Source organism: Nicotiana sylvestris, chromosome 9, assembly GCF_000393655.2.
Source record: "Nicotiana sylvestris chromosome 9, ASM39365v2, whole genome shotgun sequence".
In the NCBI taxonomy this organism is placed as follows: Eukaryota; Viridiplantae; Streptophyta; class Magnoliopsida; order Solanales; family Solanaceae; genus Nicotiana; species Nicotiana sylvestris.
Genome location: NC_091065.1, coordinates 386,297 through 411,350, shown reverse-complemented (window position 1 = coordinate 411,350; position 25,054 = coordinate 386,297). Strand labels below are relative to the sequence as shown.

General features: G+C 36.8%; 2 protein-coding genes across 2 annotated transcripts; both read left to right on the top strand.

The window, feature by feature from the left end:
- Positions 1-8,513: 8,513 nt before the first annotated feature.
- Positions 8,514-12,721, top strand: LOC104232260 (uncharacterized). The gene is made up of 4 exons (XM_009785411.2): positions 8,514-8,728; positions 11,514-11,618; positions 11,898-12,022; positions 12,172-12,721. Exons 2-4 carry the CDS (start codon positions 11,537-11,539, stop codon positions 12,403-12,405), a joined length of 441 nt encoding a protein of 146 aa, XP_009783713.1. The 5' UTR covers positions 8,514-8,728; positions 11,514-11,536; the 3' UTR covers positions 12,406-12,721.
- A 731-nt stretch (positions 12,722-13,452) lies between these two features.
- LOC104232266 (uncharacterized) lies at positions 13,453-24,677 on the top strand. The gene is made up of 3 exons (XM_009785424.1): positions 13,453-13,825; positions 22,142-22,233; positions 23,783-24,677. Exons 1-3 carry the CDS (start codon positions 13,673-13,675, stop codon positions 24,189-24,191), a joined length of 654 nt encoding a protein of 217 aa, XP_009783726.1. The 5' UTR covers positions 13,453-13,672; the 3' UTR covers positions 24,192-24,677.
- Positions 24,678-25,054: the final 377 nt, after the last annotated feature.

Sequence of the window (25,054 nt, the reverse complement as noted above, 5' to 3'; positions counted from 1 at the left end):
AGACTAACTTATGGGGACCTGGCTAGGACGAGAAGCTATTGACAAGGTCAAATTCATTAGGCAAAAAAAAATTGCTCACAACTAAAAGCAGACAAATATTTTAGCTGGTAAAAGGAAAAAGGACTTGGAATTTTTAGTTGGAGATCGAGTTTTACATGTATCTCTCCCATGAAAGGTGTAGTGTGATTCGAAAAAAGGGAAATTAAGTCCTAGATTTTATAAGACCGTACGAGATAATTGAACGAGTAGGAGTTGTGGCATATCGTTTGGCACTTCCTCCTGAATTATCTTTTATTCATCTAGTGTTTCACGTCTCAATGCTAAGAAAATGTATATCAGACTCATCTCAGGTGCTTTAAGCACCTATTCTACCGCTCAATGAAATGTTTTCTTAAAAGGAGGAGCCGATGACTATTGTGGATAGACAAATAAGAAATCTACATTCAAAAGAAATAGAGTTCGTAAAAGTCTTATGGAGAAATCATACTGTTGAAGAAGCTACTCGATATGATACCGAAATAATTATTTGAGATGGTTACCGTGGTTTTAAATATTTTCGTTGTCACTAGATATGTTTTACTGTTACTTGAATTTACTGTTATCGAAATGAAATTATATGATTTGATAAGAACCGAAATGCCCTGTATTGTTTTAAAATATTTTCTACGAGTATATATACGGATTACAGAGACAAGTATAAATGGGAGTAGACATTGAAGGATCTCGTAGCTAACGGCAGGTTCGTTAGACTTGGTGCACCTTGTAATTCCAGATTACCGTTTTAGCCCTCGCTAGTGGGAAGGTAGAACTAGCATACCGTTACCGATTTCCCTCGAGTAGGGACTACCGTTTTATTTGACTTCTTGCGAAGAAGTCCACAGTCCGACTACATGATCCGTTTATTGAAACCTCCCAAACTATGAATATTGATATTATATAGTGGTTACCGAGTTTATTACGGAATTGTCAATCGTATTATACTACAAGAAAAACATGATGAGACTGAAAATTGTTTATTGTTTCTGAAAGGGGTATTTTTATGATAATTTCTGTTTAATATACTAGCATGTTTAATTTCTGTTTAATATACTAGCATGTTTTCTGACTTGTCCCCAAATAAAAACGGTTGTGGTTAAGTGTTATTACTCACTGCGCTAACGACTCATTCCCCGCTAATTTTTTTTATAGAGACAGCAATTGACGCGGGCGAGGATTTTGTTAATTAGAGCGCACAGGTTGATAGTTCTTGGTGAGCCTCGCACTTGTTCGCGTGGGCGAAGACTTTATTTATTGCTATACTCTTTTCTTTGAACTCTTAGAGTCGCTACATAGTCATTATTTTAGTGTCATGGGTATTCTTTTGTTATTATAATCTTATGTTGAGTATCATTCCTATTTATCAAAGTTGGAGATAAATTAATATTTCTAGTAGTTAGTTGGTGGTTTAGTTATGGTGTATATTCGTATTGGTTAATTGACAAGTTGTCAATTGTCTGGTATGATATTAGGATGTTTGGTTGTTGATTTGAGATAGGAAATATTTGGGATGATCCAAAAACAGGGGAAATTTTATCCGATTTTCTATAAAATTTCCGATAAGGCTTACTTGGGAGCACTTGCTTCTAAGCGTCAGTCACAATCCTAAATTAGGTCGTGACAAAATTCAAAGTCAATTTTACATAAATATGAAGAAGAAAACTATAATAGCTTTAGTTAGTCTGTCTTTTTCTTTGAATCAAGTTGTAAATATATCAAGGTTAAATGAAAGCAGCGGACAATAATATATAATAGATAATTAACTTGCATTTTTTTGTTTGATTCTTACTGGATGCTTCTAATTAAGTGTACGTGTTCAAGATTTGGACAGTAATTTTTTACTTAAAAGTAATGAGGTACAACTTACAGATTATTAAAAAAAATAGATATTTAATTTTGGACAATTATTTTTTTTTTTCCTTTTTTGGTTACTTGCCATTGGATACTACTTCCTTACTTGTGGCATCAAAATGATCTTGTCCATATGGAGATATCCCATGAATCTAGTCACATGCAATGAGAGAAAAAGAATATTATTACCATTTTTATTAATAAGATATATTCATTTAACTGATATCTACGTTTGAACGAACACATCTTAGTCAGGTTTTATTTTGTTTTATAAAGATTTAAGGCTGAAAAATATACATACCATTTTTTTCTCTTTTAATTCAATCTAGAAGCCTTTGCATCAACTTGCATGCCTTCCATTATTTATATTTTCATAATAATTGTTTGACTAACAACTTGTACATGCAAGTTACGTGCTAGTGCTACAATATTTTTTTAAAAAAATTATAATGGCAATGTTCGAGTTAGCCTTTGTCCATCTCGATTATTTTATCGAGTATTGGGTGCGCAACTAAGAGGTTGTGAGTTCGAGTCTCCCCAAGAGCAAGGTGAGAAGTTCTTGGAGGGAAGGATGTCGGGGGTCTATTTGGAAACAACCTCTCTTACCCAGGATATGAGTAAGGTCTGCGTACACACTACCCTCCCCAGACCCCACTAAGTGAGATTATACTGGGTTGTTGTTGTTGTTGTTGTTGTATGGGTGCGCAACTAATATCAGGTAATTATGTCCATCAAAACTTAGGCAAATGGAAAAAAATCACTAACATTATATTGTGTATAATTATTAATATTATTAATTAAGATTATTATATATGATGAAAATTAATGAGTCTTACTAGTAGAGGCGGACTTATGTGTTATGTTGAGTTGTCACTGAACTTCGTAAATTTTGGCAAAAATTTTGTGTGTGTGTATATATATATATATACCTCGAAAATGGTTAATCTAAATTGCTTGGTACCTTGAACGCTAAAAGCCTTTAGGGGCAGTAATTGAACAGAATATTATTCATTATCGCGTTAAAATCCTGATCCAACCGTTCAAACAAGAAAATTTTATTTTGTGTCTCATACAACTGACACTAGTTGTATGAGGCAACTTTTTTGTCTTACAATTTTGTGAACTCGGAAGTGTAAGATTGAGGTCCACAAATTTGTGAGACACGAAATAAAACTTCTTGTTGAAACCTATGATGATCCAAGTCGCCCACGTGATTTGACAATCAATCCAATAAATCCACTTACTGAGGTATTTGGGATGGTGATTGTAATCATTTTGGAGCAATTTTTATTTAAGACACACATACCTAGGTTAATTAATTCTCGATTAAGAAATAAATACGAGTAAGAATCTTTTATTTATTTATTTTAGGAGCATATTTCTCGAGAATCAAACAAATTATAGTAGTTCCTTCGGTTCACTTTAATTAAATTTTTGATTGTTTTCATACATATTAAAGTATCATTGTAATCATTTTGGAGCATTTTTTATTTATGACACGCCTAACTCATATATACCTAGGTTAATTAATTCTCGATTAAGAAATAAAAACGAGTAAGAATATATTTTTTAATTTTAGTAGCATATTTTCAAGAATCAAACAAATTTATAGTAGCTGATAAATGGTGATCAGACTGCAATTCATTGTAATGTGTGTAAGGTAGGAAAGTTTGAGCTAGAAGTTTGGACCTACAAAAAATAAACAATTCTATAGTTTATTGTAATTGTTTATTATGAAATGGAACATTTTGACCAACCTTCCTGCCATTCTTGATTTGAATCTGAGTTGAATTAGTAATATAATTTAGACATTTGAATGTGTGAATGTTTTATTGTATTTTTTAATGTTTTCCTACATGTGGAATGATTCCATTTTGGAACTATTAGAGAATTTAAAAAATAAACACACATTGGAGAAGTTCATAGACTTTGAAATTTGTTCATATATGCAATGTCCTTTTTTTCAATAAAAATGACAAGGAAAAAAAAGAGGAGGGATTGTCTACCAAATGCTTTCCTTTTGCTTTAAAAACATGTAGATTTGTACATAAATTATTTAAGATTTTTGAAATAAAATTTATATATTTGGGAACTACGTAAAAAGTATTATAATTAACAATTTAAATACCTAAAAAGCATATGAAAAAATTGCGGTAAAATAAAAACTTATTTGACTCTTCAAATTTAAACTCCGCCATATAAATTGGGACAAATGGAATAGTACATATGCATTTTTTATATAGTCATCATATATTACTTTAGATTGTATCATACTACAACATGTTACGTGACACTCGTTTCTTTTTAGCATATTCTAAAAAGAATGACGCATTTTTATTTTTGATAATAATTTAACTTTAAAATTTTCACTATGATTTATAATCATACAAATATTTATGGCTTATTTTAGATCACAAATTTAAAAAATTATTATTTCTTAAATTTGGACCGCACAGTACACAAAACATTATGCATTTATATAAAATATAATAAAGGACTGCACCCCAACATATATGACGTAGGCAACCTACTTAATCAAACACTTTAGACATAAATCAGGACGAGGGAGTATATATTTATTGCCTTCTACTCCCTCTGATCCACTATAAGTGATTTTTTGGATTTTTTTTCTTGTGGTCCAAAATAAGTAATTTTTTCAGATTTCAAGAATGAATTAATTAATTTTTCCTATATTGCTTTTGGAGTAATGACGTTGGAGTATTTATTAGGAGTATTTATGTGAAAAGATAATAAAGATTAATATAGTCAATTTTATTGCTAACTAATGTTAAAAGGTAATTATTTAATATGTGTGAAAACAACCAAAAAATCACTTATTTTGGAAATGCACAAATTAATAGCAAGGTTCGGTAGGTGACGACTTAAATAGCATGTTGGATTCACATAAATGCACAAATTAAAGAATGCTACCAAATAGTACTCCCTCCTATCTATGGAAAAATTTAAAAATAGCCAAATTTATAATGATCATTGAAAAATAGTTATAGTTTCAAAAGTAATCGAATTTTAGTCACTTTTCATGTAAAGATAAATCTGAACGAAAACATTGTTCAAAATTCGAAAAATATTCCAGCATAATATACTGGAATTCAAGTATATTATATTGGAACTCCAGTATATTATACTGGACTTCTAGCATAATATACTGGAGTTCTGGTATAATATACCGGTCCAGCATAATATGCTGAAAGTTCATACGCAGGTGCTTCAATCTCCAATATATTATGCTGAAACTTTTCGCGTGTTAGAGTTCCAGCATAATATGCTGGAAGTTCATACACAGGTGCTCCAATCTCCAATATATTATGCTGAAACTTTCCGCGTGTTGGAGTTCCAGCAAAATATGCTGGAAGTTCATACACAGGTGCACCAATCTCTAGTATACTATGCTGGAACTTTCCGTGTTGCAACAAAACAATGGCTATTTTTTAATGACTTTGCAAATGCTAGCTATTTTTCAATTACCAGTCCGAAAACTGGCTAGCATATGCTATTTTTACTCCGATCCACAATAAGTGATTTTTTGGCCCTTTTTTTTGTGGTCCAAAATATTTGATTTTTCCAAGTTTCAAGAATGAATTAATTATTTTTTTCCTATATTGCCCTTGGATTAAATAGTGTTGGAGTATGTGTTAGTAGTGTTTTTGTGAAGAAATAGTAAAGGTTAATATGATCAATTTCATTGCTAATTAATATTAAAATATAAATTTCTTAATATATGTAAAAACAATTAAAAAATCACTTATTGTGGGCCATGGGGAATAGATTCTTTACCAAGATATTTTTGTTCTTTATTTAGTTTATAAAATAGATTATGTACCAAAATTTGTCTGTTCTTTGTTAAGTTCTTTTTCTATGTAAAAAAAAAGTATAAAAAAGTCTCATAAAATATTATACTGACTAAATCTAAATACTTTATTAACTCAAAATTAAGAAATTGATGGTTGCGGAAAAAGATAAAATATTTGGAAATTGCCGATTGTTATTTAGGACAATATGTATGAATTGTAGTAGTTGAGAAGTTTCCCACAAGTTGCAGAAGGCCTTACTCAGTATAGAAAAGGTGCAGAAAGAAATAACATTATAATTCATATGTTGTCAACAATAATAAATAGAATAGATGTAGTTTTGTTTGTCGACAATAGTTAAGGTCACCTAGGAACCAAGTCTATATGCCTAGCAATACTAAATACTCCCTCCGTTTCAATTGATGTGAACTCATTTGACTGGGCACGAAGTTTAAGAAAAGAGAAAAGACTTTTGATCTTGTGGTGTAAAATGAGACACATATATTTTGTGTGGCTATAAATCATTGTGTAAAGGTAAATTGTTTCCAAATAAGGAAAAAAGTCATTATTTTTGGCACGAACTAAAAAGGAAATAGGTTCACATAAATTGAAACGGAGGGAGTACTACTTTGCAACTCTCTTAATTAGGTACGGGTGCAACACGCATACGCTAAGATTATTTAGATAACAGTTTAAACAGAGAAGTGAAAAGATTGAGTTAGTTTTAGTAGTATTTGACAGATTGAGCCAAAATTCATCATAAAATCAACAACTCAATTATAATTTACCCGGTCCAAAGCTCAAATATCACTACATTGGCTCAATTATTCGAGGAAATAGGCCTTCATGCTTTTTACAATATTGAAATTAAGAAAATATTTTTTTAGATATCTTACGTGTAAAAGATAAATTCCTCATATGTAAAAGCAAGTTTCCCATGTATAAAAAAAAAGAAAGGTCACAAAACTAAAAATAAATTTTTAATGGGTCACAAAACCATTTGACCCCAAATATTCTTCTACAGTTTGTAATCCAGATTGCAAACTATATTTGGACCTCTATAGCTTAATTGGTCTCAAAAAATTGGGAGAAGTACACAAATATCCGTTCTTCGGGTTGCAATTTAGGGATTAGCCAATCCTTATTTTATCTAGAAAATTTGAATTAAAATTCTTAATTAGGACTTTATGTCCTAAAAATTAAACTGAAAAACTAAAATTTAGGATATAGTGGCTAATTCATTGTAACGACTCGGTCGTTTGTTCTGAGAGTTACAGCTCCGTTTCTCCCATTTATGCTTATTTGTGTGTTGTTGAGATGTGTTGAATTGTTTTGAATTGGTAGTTTGGGTTCGAAGTAGTTTTGGAGTGAAAGAAGACACTTAGACTCTTAGTTAGAAAGCTAAGTTAGAAAAGTCAACCGGAAGTTGACTTATGAGTAAACGAATTCGGATTGGGAATTTTATGATTCGATTAGCTTCGTTGGGCGATTTTAAACTTAGGAGTGTGTCCGAAATATAATTTGGAGGTCCGTGGAAGAATTAGGCTCGAATTTGCGAAAGTTGGAAGTTTAGAAATTCTTGGGCTTGAATTCGAGGTTGATTTGGTGTTTTGGTGTTGTTTTGGGTGTTTTGGAGGTTCAACTAAGTTCGAGTAGTAATATTTTGGGAATAGGCTTGCCTTGTAACACGATAGGCGTCATCACGACCATGGTTAGATTTTGGGTCGTGACAAGGTGGTATCAGAGCCTAGATTACATAGGTCTCACAAGTTATAAGTGGGTTTAGTAGAGTCTTGTGGATCAGCGGAGACGTCTGTACTTATCTTCGAGAGGCTGCAGAACCTTTAGGAAAACTTCACCTTCTTGAATTATTATCGTGCGGTATTGATTCAGCTTGAAGTGTAACCCTTTGAATTCCTTCCACGCATTCGTATGCGTACATGAGTGCTCGGTATCAGTTGTGCATCAACGGCTTGTGATTCCCTGGGGGAGGTGCGAGGTGTGATTTCTGTGTTATGATGTTGGGCCAGCCTGAAGGACTTGAAGCCTGGTTTTGACTGTAGCTTGAGCACTAAGGTGTTGATTGTGTGAGCGCGTGCTTGTGGACGTATATGTCTGATAGTGTCCCTATTAATGGAAATGGTGGCTGGATGGGTACGTGATGAGTATGATGTGATCGCGAGATGAGTTCATATGAACTGAATGTGACGAGAAGGTATTCCTGAAGGTTTCACCTATTTGAGACTCCAGGTATGTTTTTAGACTCGTTCGAGGACGAACGTTTGTTTAAGAGGGGAGGATGTAACGACCCAGTCGTTTGTTCTTAGCGTTACAGCCCCGTTTCTCCCATTTCTGCTTATTTGTGAGTTGTTGAGATGTGTTGAATTGTTTTGAATTGGTAGTTTGGGTTCGAAGTAGTTTTGAGTGAAAGGAGGCACTTAGACTTTTAGTTAAAAAGCTAAGTTAGAAAAGTCAACCGGAAGTTGACTTATGAGTAAATGAATTCGTATTGAGAATTTTATGATTCGGTTAGCTTCGTTGAGAGATTTTAGACTTAGTAGTGTGTCCGAAATATAATTTGGAGGTCCATGGTAGAATTAGGTTTGAATTGACGAAAGTTGGAAGTTTAGAAATTCGTATGCTTGAATTTGAGGTTGATTTGGTGTTGTTTTGGGTGTTCTGGAGGTTCGACTAAGTTCGGGTAGTAATATTTTGGGAATAGACTTGCCTTGTAACACGATAAGCGCCTTCATAACCGCGATTAGATTTTGTATCGTGACATTCATAAATAACAGCCTTCTAAAATGGCTATTTGGTGCCATTCAAATACTTGGGCCTCATCAGATTCGAGACAGACCCAATGGATTTCAAACTCACAACCCAAATACTATTAGTGAGTTATATGGACTCAAATATCAAGTGATATTATTAGCCCCAATTTGAAATTGCGCGAGTCTGCTTCGGCGCGTTCACACCACTCTCCGTCGGCGGCGAACTTCAATCTCTCCCTCTTTCTCCGGCAAATCCAGTGGGTAAGTTCCTTCTTTGGCTATTGTTCTATTCATTTTCCTCTCACGAGGCAAAAACCGTAATCCTCTGTTTTCATGTAGTCAATCCTAACTATTTAGAATTAAGGCATAGTTAATTGATAATCCGAAGTTGTGAGGTGTACTAATCTGCTTTTATTAGTAGTAATAAATTTTCTGAAAATTTCTATGGTTCTTCAGTGACATGGACATGAGCTCTTTTTTTGTGCCTATTCGATAATGGTTCAATGTTGTACCAGTTTGCTTTTGAGCTTTTTTTTAATTACTAGTAATTTACCTTTTATTAGTTTTTAGTGAAGTCCTATAATGTTTGTATGAAGAAGGATTGGCAAAGAAACTTACTCCTAAATTTCAAATCACGTACCAAATCCTTCCAATTATTAGAACAACCAATCTGAATTAATGGTCCCAGCTATTTGAATATCAACAACAACAACAACAACATTGAAAAATCCCATAGTGGGGTCTGGGAAGGGTAGAGTGTACGCAGATTTTACCCCTACTCCGAAGGAGTAGAGAAGTTGTTTCCGAATGACCCTCGACTCAAGAAGACGAAAATAGACAATAGATCCGTAACAATAACAGAAACCAGAAACATAGTATCAGTATCTTAAGAGACAGAAAATAGATAGAAAAGCAATAACAATAATCACACAGTACTATGAAAAATGAAAAAATAGTGTGAACACAACATAAACTACTAGCAGTCTAAGACAATACACTATCAGACTAGCCCCACCCCCGGTACAAAGTAGAAAATGCTCAACTATCTCCTATCATTCAACCCTAATGCTCGACCTCCACACCTTCCTATCAAGATCCATGTCCTCGGAAATCTGCAGCCGCACCTCGTCCTGCTTGATCACCTCACCCCAATATTTTTACACTGCCCTCTACCTTTTCTCGTCTGCTTGTGCCTGAATCATCTAAGCCTCGCTTCCCGCATCTTATCATCTATGAGAGCCACGCCCACCTTCTCCTGAATATCTTCATTCCTAATCTTATCCAGCCTAGTGTGCCCGCATATCCATCTCAACATCCTCATTTCTGCTACTTTCATCTCCTGGAGATATGTGAATTCTTGACTGGCCAACGCTTAGCCCCATACAACATGGTCGGTCTAACCACCGTTCTATAAAACTTACCTTTAAGTTTCGGTGGCACATTCTTGTTACATAGGACTTCAGATGCTAACCTCCATTTCATCCACCCACCCCTATACGGTGCATGATATCCTCGTCGATCTCCTCACCCCCTGGATTACAGACCCAAGGTGCTTGAAACTTTCTCTCTTGGGGATGACTTGTGAGTCAAGTCTCGCGTCCATGTCCGCTTCCCCCGTCATCTCGCTGAACTTGCACTCCAGATATTCTGTCTTAGTCATACTCAACTTGAAACCTTTAGGCTCAAGGGCCTGTCTCCAAACCTCCAGCCTCTCGTTAATGCGGCTTCGCGTCTCATCAATCAGAATTATACCATTAACGAATAACATACACCATGGCACATTCCCTTGAATATGGTGTGTTAGTGCGTCCATCGCCAAAGCAAATAAGAACGGGCCGAGCGCAGATCCTTGGTGTAACCCCCTAACAACCGAAAAATGCTCTGAGTCGCCTCCCACAGTCCTAACCCGAGTCTTAGTTCCATCATACATGTCCTTTATCACCCTAATGTGAGCTACCGTCACACCTTTTACCTCCAGGCATCTCTAAAGAACCTCCATAGGAATCTTGTCATACGCTTTCTTTAGGTCAATAAATACCATGTGCAAATCTTTCTTCCTACCAACCAATCTAAAATATCCTTGAAATCTAGTTTAAGTGGCAAATGTTGAGGGACTTGTGACTTAGGTCATAGGTTCGAGCACTGCACCATGCAAACTAAGCCTTGTTTTTAAGTGGAGAAGCGTAGAGGGACGGGTCCGTTATTTTCGAGTTTCGAAGGTTGCGGTTGGTCCTAAGGGTTGGCCCTAGATGGATTTCTCGATCGTTAAAAAGAAAAACTTGAAATTGCCCCAGGGCTTTGGTCTAGTGCTTAGAGTGCAGTTTGTGATGTGTGGGGTAGGCTATAGAAAACCAACGCCATTATGCACTGATTTTCAAACCATGCACCACTGACCCTCGGGAATTTCGCAGATATTTTAAAAAAAAATTCCTTGAAATCCTCATCGGCTCGTCCAGATAGGTCTTGTGTCTTTGTTTTAGCATGTTGGAGAACTTGATAATTAGTATTTCTGGTAATACATACTTTTCTAGCAAGGTTATCATTGAGACTAGTAGAATGCTTCAACACCCGCTCCTCCGTGTAGATGCTGTCCACTTTTTTAGGGGGATCGTGTCGGGGGGTGGGGGGGGGGGATGTTTTAATCAAAAGAGCAGGAGCTGTAGGTCATCTGGTTTATGAAGCATGTTGACTAATAACAGTATTTTATAAAGTGCTTGAGTTGTGTTACTAAAGTTTTGAAGGTGGATATGAACTAGGATAACAGTGTTTGAGTAGTGAGTAAAGTGACTGAAGAAGCTAGAGAGAGCACGAGGATAAAGTAATAAGTAATGCACCAAGGAGTTTGGTGAAAGGGGATAAGAGCAAAAGCACAGGAATGCAGCTGTTTAAATTACCTTGTTGTATGCTTAATTTACTAAATCGTTAGTGTGCATCTTTTGTTCTCGATGGACCAAATTCAACTACTTATTTGTTGCATATCCTGTAGTTGATGCATCGGTGAAGTATTTTCATCCTTAACATACACGATATTATTTGTTTTCTTCAGCGCCAGGCTAGGTAAATAACAGGATGAACCCTGCAACATCATTGTTTAGGAGGTTAAATATCAGAGATCTCGTAACAAGAACACCTACTTACAGTGGCGCGAGTGGTATGTATTTTGTTGTACTCTTTCATGAAGCATCTCCTTCGAATAATATATAAAAATGTTTGAAGACTGAATTTGATAGTACTGTCTGATGAAATTTTTGAAGATACAGACAACTTCTTTCAGTTTTTAAAATCTTGCAGGGAAAAAAATTCATCAAAACAAAAAGTTTTTGCAAAAACTTGAAAAAAGAATTGCAAACTCAGTTTTGTAAAAATTGAAACAAATGCCACCAGTAAGTTTTGAATTTTCTGACATAAGTTTTACTTGTGAAAATTGTAGATGTATCTGGGGAAGGATTAGGCTTGATGTTTAAGCGTTGGGCTACCAAAAAGACAGCAGGATCCACTAAGAATGGCCGTGATTCAAAACCAAAGAATCTAGGGGTAAAGAAATTTGGTGGAGAGGTAAGGATTCTCTTCGTTGATGACATGGAGATGATGGAATTATGCTTTGAAAAGAAACTTTATCAAAATCTTTGCGTACCAAGTATGAGTTCAAGCCAATTTCTTGCACCCTTCAGTATTCTTATTCTGATATAGTTTTTTTGACACAGAGGGTGATACCTGGAAATATTATTGTTCGTCAAAGAGGAACCAGATTCCATCCTGGAAACTATGTTGGAATAGGGAAAGATCACACGCTTTATGCTCTGAAAGAAGGTTGTGTAAAGTTTGAGCGCCACAAGCTGAGTGGACGCAAGTGGGTGCACGTTGAGCCCAAGGATGGCCATGTGCTTCACCCAGTTTACTCGACTGCTGCAGCTCCTGAGCTGAAGACAGCAACTTAATTAGCTTTTCCTTCAACTGTTGATGGATTGAAGGAGCATGGATTTAATAAAGAAATCGATATGCCAGTACTACATTGGACTCTCTATCTTATACATCTTTTCCCCCCTCTCTAGATTAATGATGCTCAAGTTATATTTGCCTTAGTATAGCTTTTGATGTAACTGGTAAAACAAATGGTAGATTTTCCAGTCGAGCATTACATTACTTGCAGAGACTGAATTTTTCTTTGGCCTTTCTATGGGATTGATAAACTGTTTCCTAATCTCCATATCCTTCATATACTATTTGCAGTATACAGATCAAGTGTTGGTTTAAGTATTGTGTTAGTTTGTAGTTAAAGTGTAATGTTTCACTTCATTTCATAATATGAAGCAACCTTTTCATTGCATGTCCATTAGCCCCTAGTATATTTTAGGGTGTGTTTGGTAAGACGGAAAACATATTTTCGGAAAATGTTTTCCCATTTTCCACTTTCAACTGTTTGGTTGCAAAAAATAGTTTGAAAAATGTTTTCCTAGATATCACATTTTCCTGAAATTGGAGAAAAATGACTTCCCTGAAAAAAATTAGGAAAATATTTTCCAAAAATTCCATCTACCCTCACACCTAACAACAACTCCCTCCAACTTCAATTTTCTATTTTTTTTGTTTTTCTGCACCACCAGCCACTCCAACCCCGTCAAACCCTCCCCCAAACCCTTTATAAGGCTATTATAAAAGGGTTTTACTGTACTATAATAAAGAGAGTAGTATTCTTTTATGACCTAATAAAAAGAGAAGTATTTTGTCATGACATAATGCTCAAAGAAGTCGATATAAACACTGATTTTTGAAAAAAAAAGATATAAACATTGAAGTTAGAATCAAATACAGAGAAAAATATTAGTATATGACTTAAATGGGACATAATTATCCCATAACCAATTCAATGAAGTGCTAACACAGTAATTTTTTTTTTTTTTTTGAGATAAAAAGTACAACACCCATTTAATACCTGCTGTAATAATTTAAGAATAAAATAAATAAATAAATAAATCCTCAAATTGCGCGACCAATTTCAGAAGGGGAAGAAGGGGTTGGTTCATCGAAGCAAAAAGCTTTTCCCCAGAGAGAGAGAGAGAGAGTGAGTGAGCAATTCAACCATTTCCATTTGTCGAACAATCAATATATCTTTCAACCTTCTCACTGTGTGTGTGCGTGTTTTGTTAGCACATTAAATAAGAAAGAAATAATCTTTGTTAGGTTTATACTAGTGTGTCTTTTTACATGTTGCGGCTGTGGAAATGGTACCAAAATTGTTTGGCAGTACATCCGGTGAAGACGCAAGTCATCAGCTCCGGTTTGATTTGGGGTTTTGGGGATGTTGCTGCTCAAGCCGTCACTCACTACACTGCCAAAAAACACCTTCATCTTCGCTCTGTAAGCTTCTTTTTTCTTTTTCCTTTTTTTTTTAAAAAAATCCTACTTTTGCATTTTTTTTATTCAATTGGGCATTTGGTTTTTTTTTTGTGTTGTTTCTGTTAGGAATGGGTTTCTGTTTGTTTATGTGGTGGCTCTGCTATGAAATTAGAAAGTGTTGATTCATTTCCACATTGTTTGTGGTTTACATTAATTGTTTTAATTCATTCGGTAGCTGTGAAGAAAAAGAGAGGGATTTACACCCAAGGGTGTGGGCTAGTGGTCAATGAAGTGACAGGAGTAGGATGAGATCTTAAAAGAAAACGCTAGGTAATTGCTTCTTATCTGCCCAAGTCTTAGTGGTCAGAGTTATTCTGTGCCAGTGTTATCAAAGGCGAAAAGCGTAAAAAAGCTCTAGCAAATAAAGCGTGAGCTTTAATGAAAAATACGAAACGGGAAAAAAGTAAAAAATTGTATATGTAGTTTAAGACCAATAATTATAAGCATGAATAACAAATATATGGACAAAAAATTACGATAAAGTGAAATATCAATTGTTTAGTGTCGCCTTTTCAGGATTACATTCATTGGCAAGGAAAAGTATGCCTTAGAACCTTGATACGGCACCGAAGAGCCCGCAAAGCGAGCGAAACGCTCAACATGTTTTGAGCCTCGCTTCAAGGCGTAAGCGCACGTGCTGGTAGGAGGTAGTAGGTACCGGTGGAATTAGTCGAGGTTCGCTCAAGCTGGTGCAAATACCATCGTCATTAAAAAAAAAGGAAAACAAGAAAAGGAGAGAATAAGGGATAGGAAAAGAACCACCCCAGGAGTATTCATCCCATGAGTATGTTTTTAATAATAAGTTGTAGCTAGGTTGGACTGAGGGCTAATGTTTCCTTTGTTTAATACTCAGAAGCTCTTTCTCTTGAAAAATTCATAGAAAAACCCCAAGATACTGGCTCACGAGCCTTTACAGTTACAAGTTGAAGACACCAATTTCTTCATATTGGACTATTATTTGTGATTAATGCAGCCACAAGAGTATGCATATCACAGATAGCACTATGAAATAGCCAAAGTTGTTTTAAATCTCATAATCCATCAGGACAAATGCTTTGACACTCTTATATTAATTGGACTATATTAGTCTGCAGTACATCACCTTGACGGAGTAAGCCTTTTCAATGACTAGACTAGTCACTAGTGAAAGGGGAATCCGCCTTTTCAATGACTAGATTAGTGAAAGGGGAATCCATTTCCCACACCTTAATTTACAATAAAATCCTTTCACTCATAATTTTCTTTGCCACATTACAAAAATAGTGAAAGTGTTTAGCGTACTGCTTGGTCTAAGACTCTAAGCAATATATCCTTAACCATCTCGTTTCTTCCTTTGTGTAAGGCTCCATTGACCAGGTAGTCCAATTAGAAATGACAGATTCATGGTTTCTGACCTTGGGTGACTGATGGATTTTGGGGAAACAAATCCTTATAGTACTTAGACATATGAAATCTCCTCAGTTGTCATCTCAATATCCATTTACACCACTTCACTTTAACTCAACCTTAATCAAAATCTTCTCATAATGCTACTTGCAGTTGTATGGATTTGTTCCTCTGAGTATTTTTCCATTCATGCTAGGAGGTGAGACCACAACAAAATTGCTACTTATACCATGGATGAGCATTGAGCTCATTATTGTTGTTTTTGATAAATAATTAGTTAATCATCCTTTCCTATTTGTCATTGTAGAAAGATCTTAGCTGGAAATCCATTTTAAAGTCTTACTTCACCTTTTCTTAAGAATGCAACCAACTCAACTTAAAAAATTGACTATCAACTCTCATCTCCTTGCTTCTGGAACCATGATGAGCTGCACAGATAGTCTTACTTTAGTAGAAGGAAGCCTGGGAGTATAGATTCTCATATCGTGGAGTTCCTCAATTATAATTGGTTTGGCGATATTGCAAAGAATGTGGGTACTATTCCATTATTTGTGTCCTACCAAAGAGTTCCTTCTGATAAGCTATATAAAGCCCCACACTGGTTTTATAAGGTCATTCAAAGATGTCTATAAAGGTCTTGAGTCACTCATCTGTTGCCTCAAGTTTTTAGAATGCTCAGATTCTTTCATATGACATTTAGAGTCAACCTTTTACAAGCTCATTCTCGCACTTGCAAGTATGTTTTGAAGTTCACTGTGTGTACTCCAGAATTGAGTAACATGTGCAAGATGGTCTTGAATTATATAATGTCTCATATCGGGTATAGAGTGTGTCCAATAGGTATATAGTAATTAGACCAGCTTGAGACAACAAGGGGTGGGTACTACTTTGGTGAGGCATTTTTCTTTTTACTTTAGGTGTTCACCTTTGGCTTACGGCATGCCTTTCAACTCCTTCACAGATAGGCACTTGCCCGCTAGATTCAATTTATTTTCTCTTTTTGCCCTTCATATTGCTTGTTAGGGGGGAACTGTCTTTTAAGGCTATTGTGCTTGTCTCATTCTAAGAATAGAAAAGAGAGATCGATTTATCGCCCTAATTTGCAGCACAGACCTTCAAGGTTGCCGCCCTAATGTGCAAGAGACAACCTTCAAAGCTTCAGCCTTAATTTGCAGCAGTATCCTTCAATGTTGCTCTTTTCTTCCTCTCTCGCACAAACTGCTGTATCAGTGAGTGTTCCCTCCATCCTCCCTTTTTCGCCTCTATATTTTTTCTTTGTTCCTTTTCCTAAAACATTTTAAATCATTTCTAGTCAAAAACAAAAAAAAATGCTTCTGAGAAAGTTCGGAAGGAAATATTGGCAACGCATTAATATTTCCTTTCTTCTGCATTCCTTCTTTTATTGAATGGGAATGTTTATTGAACCATGGGTAGGAATTTCAGAAGCTTAATTAGTCAAAGGTATTAATGCCAACTTCACTATTGTTTAACTCGTAAATAAAACAAAAAGGCTTGGTGGTATCCATATGCATTGTTTCTGGCCCTCCGATTCTGTTTACTCTACACTCAGGGGACGGATGATGAACTCCTTGTGCTTATGAGGGCACTTCTTGATAGTTTTGCCAGTATTTTTAAGTGTGGAAAATGTTGAAAGCCGCATTGGTCTATTTGGGTTTCTAAGTGCAAAGCCTGATAAAGCACTTGCTGTAGTGAAGAACAACCAGTTGGAAAAAAATTTGATACAACGTTACAAAATATAATTTTAAAAACAAACTACGTTAGATGGATTGGAATAACTACAATAAAGTAAATTATGTATAAGATGAAACCTATATCAACTAAATTTAAAACCACCTCAAATTTAGATTGAGGTGCAACAATACAATTTTTTAAGCTTTTGATTGAGAGTGTATGATTACTTTTCTTGTCCCTTCCGGGATATCCAACTTAATGACTAGTTTTCTTATACTAAATTTCTCATTTCCTGTTCTTAATTAGTAACTGTTAGAATAGTTATGTGAATGTATGTAATTAGTCCTAGTCCCTTATGTAGTAGGAGTAGGTTATGTGTTATGTATACATATAAATAGGGCTTATTGTAACATAGAATATTAATCAATAATATTTTCTCCCGTGCTTTCTCACATGGTATTAGAGCAATAGTGAGAAATTTATCGCTATGCATCATTCCAGCGACTTCCGGGAAGAAAGACCTCGTCGCCGTGCAATTTTCCGACGACTCAGCAACAAAATCATTTTTCCTTAGTGTTGTGCAAAATCCAACACCACCACAAGGTGCCCAAGACAAAGGCGACCAAAACCCAGAAAAAATCTCCGGAAAAAGCCATCTCACGTGCCCTCACGCGCCAGTCAGAGACAGACGCGCCGGCGCGTGTGCCTGTTTCTAGCCATTTTCTGGCCGACCTTCTTCAGGACAGACGCGCCGGCGCGTGTGCCTGTTTCCAGCCATTTTTTGGCCGACCTTCTTCAGGACAGCCTAATCGCGAGGCTTTTCAGAGCCTACCCATCAAGGTTACATCAGATTCCGACGACTTTTTTATTTTCCGGCGAGCTACAGTGTTTCCGGTGAACAGTAACTGTGAAACAGTGGTTTCTAGACAATTTTCTGTTTTTTTTCGGCATGAACATTATAATGTCATTCTTATTAGAAGCCTTAGACTCACAATTAGTTGGATCCAATGCATTGAATCCAATCCAGATGGTCTGTTTACCGGATTATATTGAGTTCCTTCAGTACAAAGCACGTAAACAGACATCTTCAGGATTAGCCTCCGTTGTTCCAACAAATAGTAGCATGACTTGTGTCTCCCAATCTTCACCTTCTGAGTCTTGGGTCATTGATTAAGGTGCATCTGATCATATTTCTGGTAACAAATCTCTTTTCACTAGTATTTCATATTCTCAATCTCTTCCAACAGTCACAATGGCCAATGGGTCTCAAACTATGGCAACTGCAATATGTCAAACAAGCCCACTTCTTTCCTTACCTTTAGACTCAGTTCTTTATGTTCCCGATAGTCCTTTTAATCTCATAGCCGTTAGTCGCTTAGCCAAATCACTTAAATCTGCTGTTTTATTTCTTGATGACCTTGTTTTTATACAGAAACGCAGTACAAGGCGGATCATTGGTACCGGACGTGAATCAGATGAACTTTATTACCTTATCCTTGCAAAATCACATGGACTCGTATCTTGTCTTCCTTCAATAACTTGTCCCGTTACTGATTCACCAGATTTATTACATAAACGGTTGGGACATCCCAGTTTGTCAAAACTTCAGAAAATGGTACCTAACTTATCTCACTTGTCCACTCTAGAGTTTGAGTCATGTCAGCTCGGTAAGCATACCCGCTCCCATTTCTCGCAGCGTCTTGATAATTGAGCAGAATCACCTTTTACTTTAGTCCATTCAGATGTTTGGGGTCCTAGTCGAGTCAGTTCTACCTTGGGATTCCGCTACTTTGTCAGTTTCATTAATGATTATTCCAGGTGCACTTGGATATTTTTGATGAAAAATCGATCTGATTTGTTTTATATTTTCCAGACCTTCCATGCTGAAATTCAAAATCAATTTGGGGTTTCTATCCGCACATTTCGTAGTGATAACGCCCTAGAATATTTGTCTTCCCCATTTCAGCAGTTTATGAACTCCCATGGGATTATTCATCAAATATCTTGCCCGTACACATCCCAACAAAATGGGGTTGCTGAAAGAAAGAATAGATATCTTATTGAAACTGCTCGTACCCTACTCATACAATCTCATGTTCCGCTTCGTTTTTGGGGGGATGCAGTTCTTACATCTTGCTATCTTATTAATCGTATGCCATCTTCAACTATCCAGAATCAAGTTTCATTTTCTGTCATGTTTCCCCATTTACCTTTGTTCTTTCTTCCACCCCGTGTCTTTGGGAGTACGTGTTTTGTTCATGACCTTACTCCAGGAAAAGATAAGTTAGCTCCTCGTGCTCTTAAATGCATATTTTTGGGTTACTCGAGAACGCAAAAAGGATATTGATGTTATTCTCCTGACCTCCAGCGGTTTCTTATGTTTGCTGATATTACCTTCTTTGAAACCCAACCATACTTCACAGGTCCAGTTAATCACTTAGATATTTCTGAGGTGCTACCAGTTCCGTCTTTTGGAGATTCAGTCACTATTCCCCATTCATCTTACTCTACAGTTCCACCACACGTAGCTCCAGTACCACCACCGAGTCCAGTGCCACCACATAGTCTAGTTCCACCAACTATAGATCCAGTGCCACCACCGAGTCCAGTGCCACCAACTATAGCTCCAGTGCCACCACCTAGTCCAGTTCAACCTTCTACAGCTCCACCCCTCCTAACTTATCATCGTCGTCCGCATCCAGCATCAGGCCCAGCTGATTCACGTCCTACACCTGACCCTGCTAATATTGCGGACTTGTATCCTCTTGATCAACCGGTTGCACTACGAAAAGGTATACGGTCCACACTTAATCCTAATCCTTATTATGTCGGTTTAAGTTACCATCGTCTGTCATCATCCCATTGTGCATTTGTGTCATCTTTGTCCTCTGTTTCCATCCCTACGTCTACAAGTGAAGCACTGTCTCATCCTGGGTGGCGACAGGCTGTGATTGACGAGATGTCTATTTTACATACGAGTGGTACTTGGGAGCTTGTTCCTTTTCCTTCGGGTAAATCGACTATTGGTTGTCGTTGGGTGTATCTAGTTAAAGATGGTCTAGATGGCCAGGTTGATCGACTTAAGGCTCGTCTTGTTGCCAAAGGGTATACTCAGGTATTTGGACTCGATTACAGTGATACTTTCTCTCCCGTGGCTAAAATAGCATCAGTCTGCCTTTTTCTATCCATAGTTGTTGTTCGCCATTGGCCTCTCTATTAGTTGGACATTAAGAATGCTTTTCTTCACGGTGATCTTGAGGATAGGTTTACATGGAGCAACCACCTGGTTTTATTGCTCAGGGGGAGTCTATTGGCCTTGTATGTCGGTTGCGCCGGTCCCTCTATGGTCTAAAGCAGTCTCCTCGAGCCTGGTTTGGTAAGTCCAGCACAGTTATTCAGGAGTTTGGCATGACTCGTAGTGAAGCTGATCACTCTGTATTTTATCGACATTCTGCTTCAAATCTTTGTAATTATCTGGTCGTTTATGTTGACGATATTGTTATTACCGGCAATGATAAGAATGGTATTAGTAAGTTAAAGCAACATCTCTTTCAGCACTTTCAGACTAACGATCTGGCTCACAACGGAAGTGTGCCTTAGATATTCTTGAGGAGACAGGAATGACAGGTTGTAGACCTGTTGACACTCCGATAGATCCAAATTCTAAACTTCTGCCAGGACATGGGGAGACTCTTAGCGATCCTGCAAGATATAGGCGGTTGGTTGGTAAATTAAATTACCTCACAGTGACTAAACCTGACATTTCCTTTCCTGTGAGTGTTGTGAGTCGGTTTATGGATTCTCCCTATGATAGTCATTGGGATGCAGTTGTCCGGATTATTCGGTATATAAAATCAGCTCTAGGCAAAGGCTTATTGCTTGAGGATCGAGGCCATGAGCAGATCGTCGGATACTCGGATGTTGATTGGGCAGGATCACCTTTTGATAGACGTTCTACTTCTGGATATTGTGTCTTAGTGGGAGGAAATTTGGTGTCTTGGAAGAGCAAGAAACAGAATGTGGTTGCTCGGTCTAGTGCAGAAGCAGAATATCGAGCAATGGCTATGGCGACATGTGAACTAATTTGGATCAAACAGTTGCTCAAGGAGTTGAAATTTGGTGAGATTAGTCAGATGGGACTTGTGTGTGATAATCAAGCTGCTCTTCATATTGCATCAAATCCAGTGTTCCATGAGAGAACTAAACACATTGAGATTGACTGTCACTTTGTTAGAGAAAAGATACTCTCGGGAGATATTGCTACAAAGTTTGTGAAGTCGAATGATCAGCTTGCAGATATTTTCACCAAGTCCCTCACTGGTCCTCTTATTAACTACATATGTAACAAGCTCGGTACATATGATTTATATGCACCAGCTTGAATGGGAGTATTAGAATAGTTATGTGAATGTATGTAATTAGTCCTAGTCCCTTATGTAATAAGAGTAGGTTATGTGTTATGTATACATATAAATAGGGCTTATTATAACATAGAATATTAATCAATAATATTTTCTCCCGTGCTTTCTCACAACCTTATTATTTTTGTAACAATCTAGCAATTTGCCGCTATATTTATTGATTGGTGTTGCCTTTTCAAAACACGGCGTACGAGCCTCATAACTTAATCTAATTAAGCAGTTAGTGGTATGGTTTTTATTGAGACATGCGCCTTATCTTTGGTGCCTGCACTGAAGCTCTGTCTTAGCAAGACGAAGCGGCTGGTAAAAATAGCATCTCGCGCTTCATTGCTCAATTCCGCATTTAACAACTCTGAGTTTTGCTGAGGAGTGCAATGCTGATTCAAAACTAGCTCATTAAATGTTAATTAAGTGGGTGAGTGGTTTTGCTTCCATTAACAGAAAAGGAACAAATGAAGGAATAAATGTTTTTTTCTGATGTTACTGTTACAAATAACAATTTCTCTTGATTACCTGTCAAAGCGGGAAGGTTTGCCTTCAATTTTCTTTGTTTTTTGGCTACAACCTTAGTTTGTTCTTGTGATTGCTGAAATCAAGACAGATCCGGTGCCTTTCTATTTTAGTCCTTCCACTCATACTGAAGTTGTTTGCAAGAATCGCCTTTTTAAGAATATAGGCAGTCTGATTTTCATGTAATAGCTGTTTTCTTGCATGGCATTGAGCTGTTTGTCTGCCGCTGATGTTATTTATTGGGAAATGTTATTCCTTTATACTGCAGGATAAAGATAAAGAATTTTCAATCAACTGGAGACGAGTTGCCACAACAAGCTTGTTTGGGTTTGCGTTTGTCGGACCCGTTGGCCACTTCTGGTAGACTTTTTTTTGCTTATTTGGAATGTGTGTTAGCTTCTGATTAGGTCACTGATCTCCACGCTTCACCGAGTGACCTTGTTTTTATTATTGTTTTTGTTTTTGATGAGTAGTATTCTGTGATTACTATTACTTAATGAGGTACATTTCTTTTTGAGGGGGGCTGACGGAGTCTGGCATACTGGCATTGTTATGTCACAGTTATCAATTAATAAATATACCTCTTTCCTTTGTCAGATAATAGTAAAAATGTAGTGTCAAATTTACTGGACCTTTCACAACTTTCTTCCGAAGTTTCTTAAAATTGGGCGCTGATGTCAATTTATATCAATCTAGCATCTTTATAGTGAAAACTTCAGTCACTTTTTAGTAATTGTGAGGTAAATTTCATGCTTGCTGCTATATACTTTGTTCAAGAATTTTTGCTACTCTTGCTAAATCTGCAGAGTTTGCCTTTCATATGTAGTTAATGATGCCCTAAGTTGCTTGGACTCTTCACTTTCAGTGTTGCACCCTTGTCGACACGACGTGGGGTGGGTGTGGGATCCGTAACGGATCTGGTCAACTGAATTTGGGTACTTTGACCAAAATCGACGGAGAAACTCGGAACAGATATGATGATTTCTGAATTCAAAACAAAAGCTAGGGTGAAATTGAAGAAAGTGGATTACCTTGTATAGAAACTTTTATGTCAATCTCTTCTTGATCATTATTTTTTCCTTGTCGGAATACCTTATTAGTTTTTCACATAATGTCTCATAATTTAGCATATTTTTATAACTCTATTTTCAGATATTTAAATTATTTTTAGCCGAATACCCGCGCACCCATATCCGTTCTGGATCCATACCCCCGAATCTTAAAATTTAGATCATGGAGGATCCAACCTCTAGATTCACATCTGTATCGGACATCGGCGCCCGAGTCCGAGCAACTTAGATGATGCCAATAGATAAATACTGAAGTTTTAGTTTAACATCAATGTCCTTTCGTATTGTTCCTCTCAATCTATTCAGTCCTTACGTTCTAGCTTTATATCTGGGTGCTCATAGTTAAATATCAAGTACTCAGTATCTGTTTATTTTATATGTGCCAGTGACGATGCCTCTATTGGAATCTCTCGTCTTGTGATCTCTTCTACACTTTACTAAGTGAGGTTTTTAGGGAAAAACATAATCCAAACCAGGGTCAGAACACATACTGAGACTAAATCTTTTCCTGATATTGGATTCTCCTGCAAAATTAAATTTCACTAGTTTGTTTAGTAAAATGTACTGGTGTAAGTACTTGAATTTCTGGTGACAAATGCTTTGCCTAGCATAAACAAACTAAATAAAGAGAAGATGCTAGATTTATGTGGCTAGACATGTGTCGTTTGTACTCAGGAATAATTTTTTGATGTGCTTGAGCATCTTTTGTTAGCAATAAATTACTGTTATGTTTTAACAACTGAAGGTAACAAGTCTTGAGTAGTAATTGAATAGCCTGCAGATAAATTTTACTTCCGAAATATTCGGGGTGAATGGATCTCACTATTCTATCTGTTTAGGTACGAAGGATTGGATCGCTTCATAAGGTTGCAACTTCAAATGCAACCCAAATCCATGCGTTTTGTTGCTACAAAAGTGGCACTTGATGGTGTAATCTTTGGGCCCCTAGATTTACTTGTCTTTTTCACGTATATGGGCTACTCCACTGGGAAAAATACTGCTCAAGTTGTTGAAGGTGTGAAGAGAGACTTTCTACCGGCCTTAATACTAGAGGGTGGCATATGGCCTGCTGTGCAGGTAGCCAACTTCCGCTATATACCAGTTCGGTATCAGCTTCTTTATGTCAATTTCTTCTGCTTGCTCGATAGCTGCTTCCTTTCATGGATTGAGCAGCAGGAAGATGCTGCATGGAAGCAATGGTTGAAAAACATTGTGCGGTTAAAGGAACAAAAAGAGAAAGGTGGATAACTCCTCTTTTTCACTCAGGAAATGTATTAGTTTTGAAAATCTCTTTCCTCTTTCGTAATCAGCCATAGTTATATAAGGCATAGAGACATGTTGAAGACCGGCAAAGTATTTACAGGAATCTTGGAGAGTGCCAACTGGGAAATTGGTAGTTGGATTCAGTAAAAGTGATAGCACTTTGTTTAGCTACACTATTTACAGATTGAAGCTTAAGATAGCTATTATCGACAGATCTTCATCCACTATTTGAATAAGCTTGTGGGACTTTTGATACTGTCAAAGTTTAGATGCTATTTTTTTTGGTCCTGTATTATGAGCTACGACAAAGCTATACATTTCGATTGATGTTGTTTTGCTTAATTTCCCACCTCCCCTTTGCTCCTGCTTCATATTTGATGTTAGGAGTTCATTTTGAGCAGATAATTGAATTGTGAGAAAATACTTCCTTTTGATTAAGAAATTGAATTTGAATGCTCTCAAGCACTGAAATCTGTTGTCTTTTGTCTTTGTTAATGTTACAATTTTGTTTTCCAAGGAACTGATGGGGATGGCTGAGAGCAAACCATGACATTTCTTGATTTCAAACTCTTATGCTGAATTATCCTTTGGTTTTTGTATGGCAAAGAAAGGGCCTCATAGTTCAGTGAAGAATTTGTTGTAATCCTTTTTTTCCAAAGAGGGGTTGCTCTGATGGTAAGCAACCCCACTTCCAATCGAGAGGTTGTGAGTTCGAGTCTCCCCAAGAGCAAGGTGGGTAGTTTTTGGAGGGAAGGATGCCGGGGGTCTATTTGGAAACAGTCTCTCTACCCTAGGGTAGGGGTAAAGTCTGCATACACACTACCCTCTCCAGACCCCACTAAGTGAGA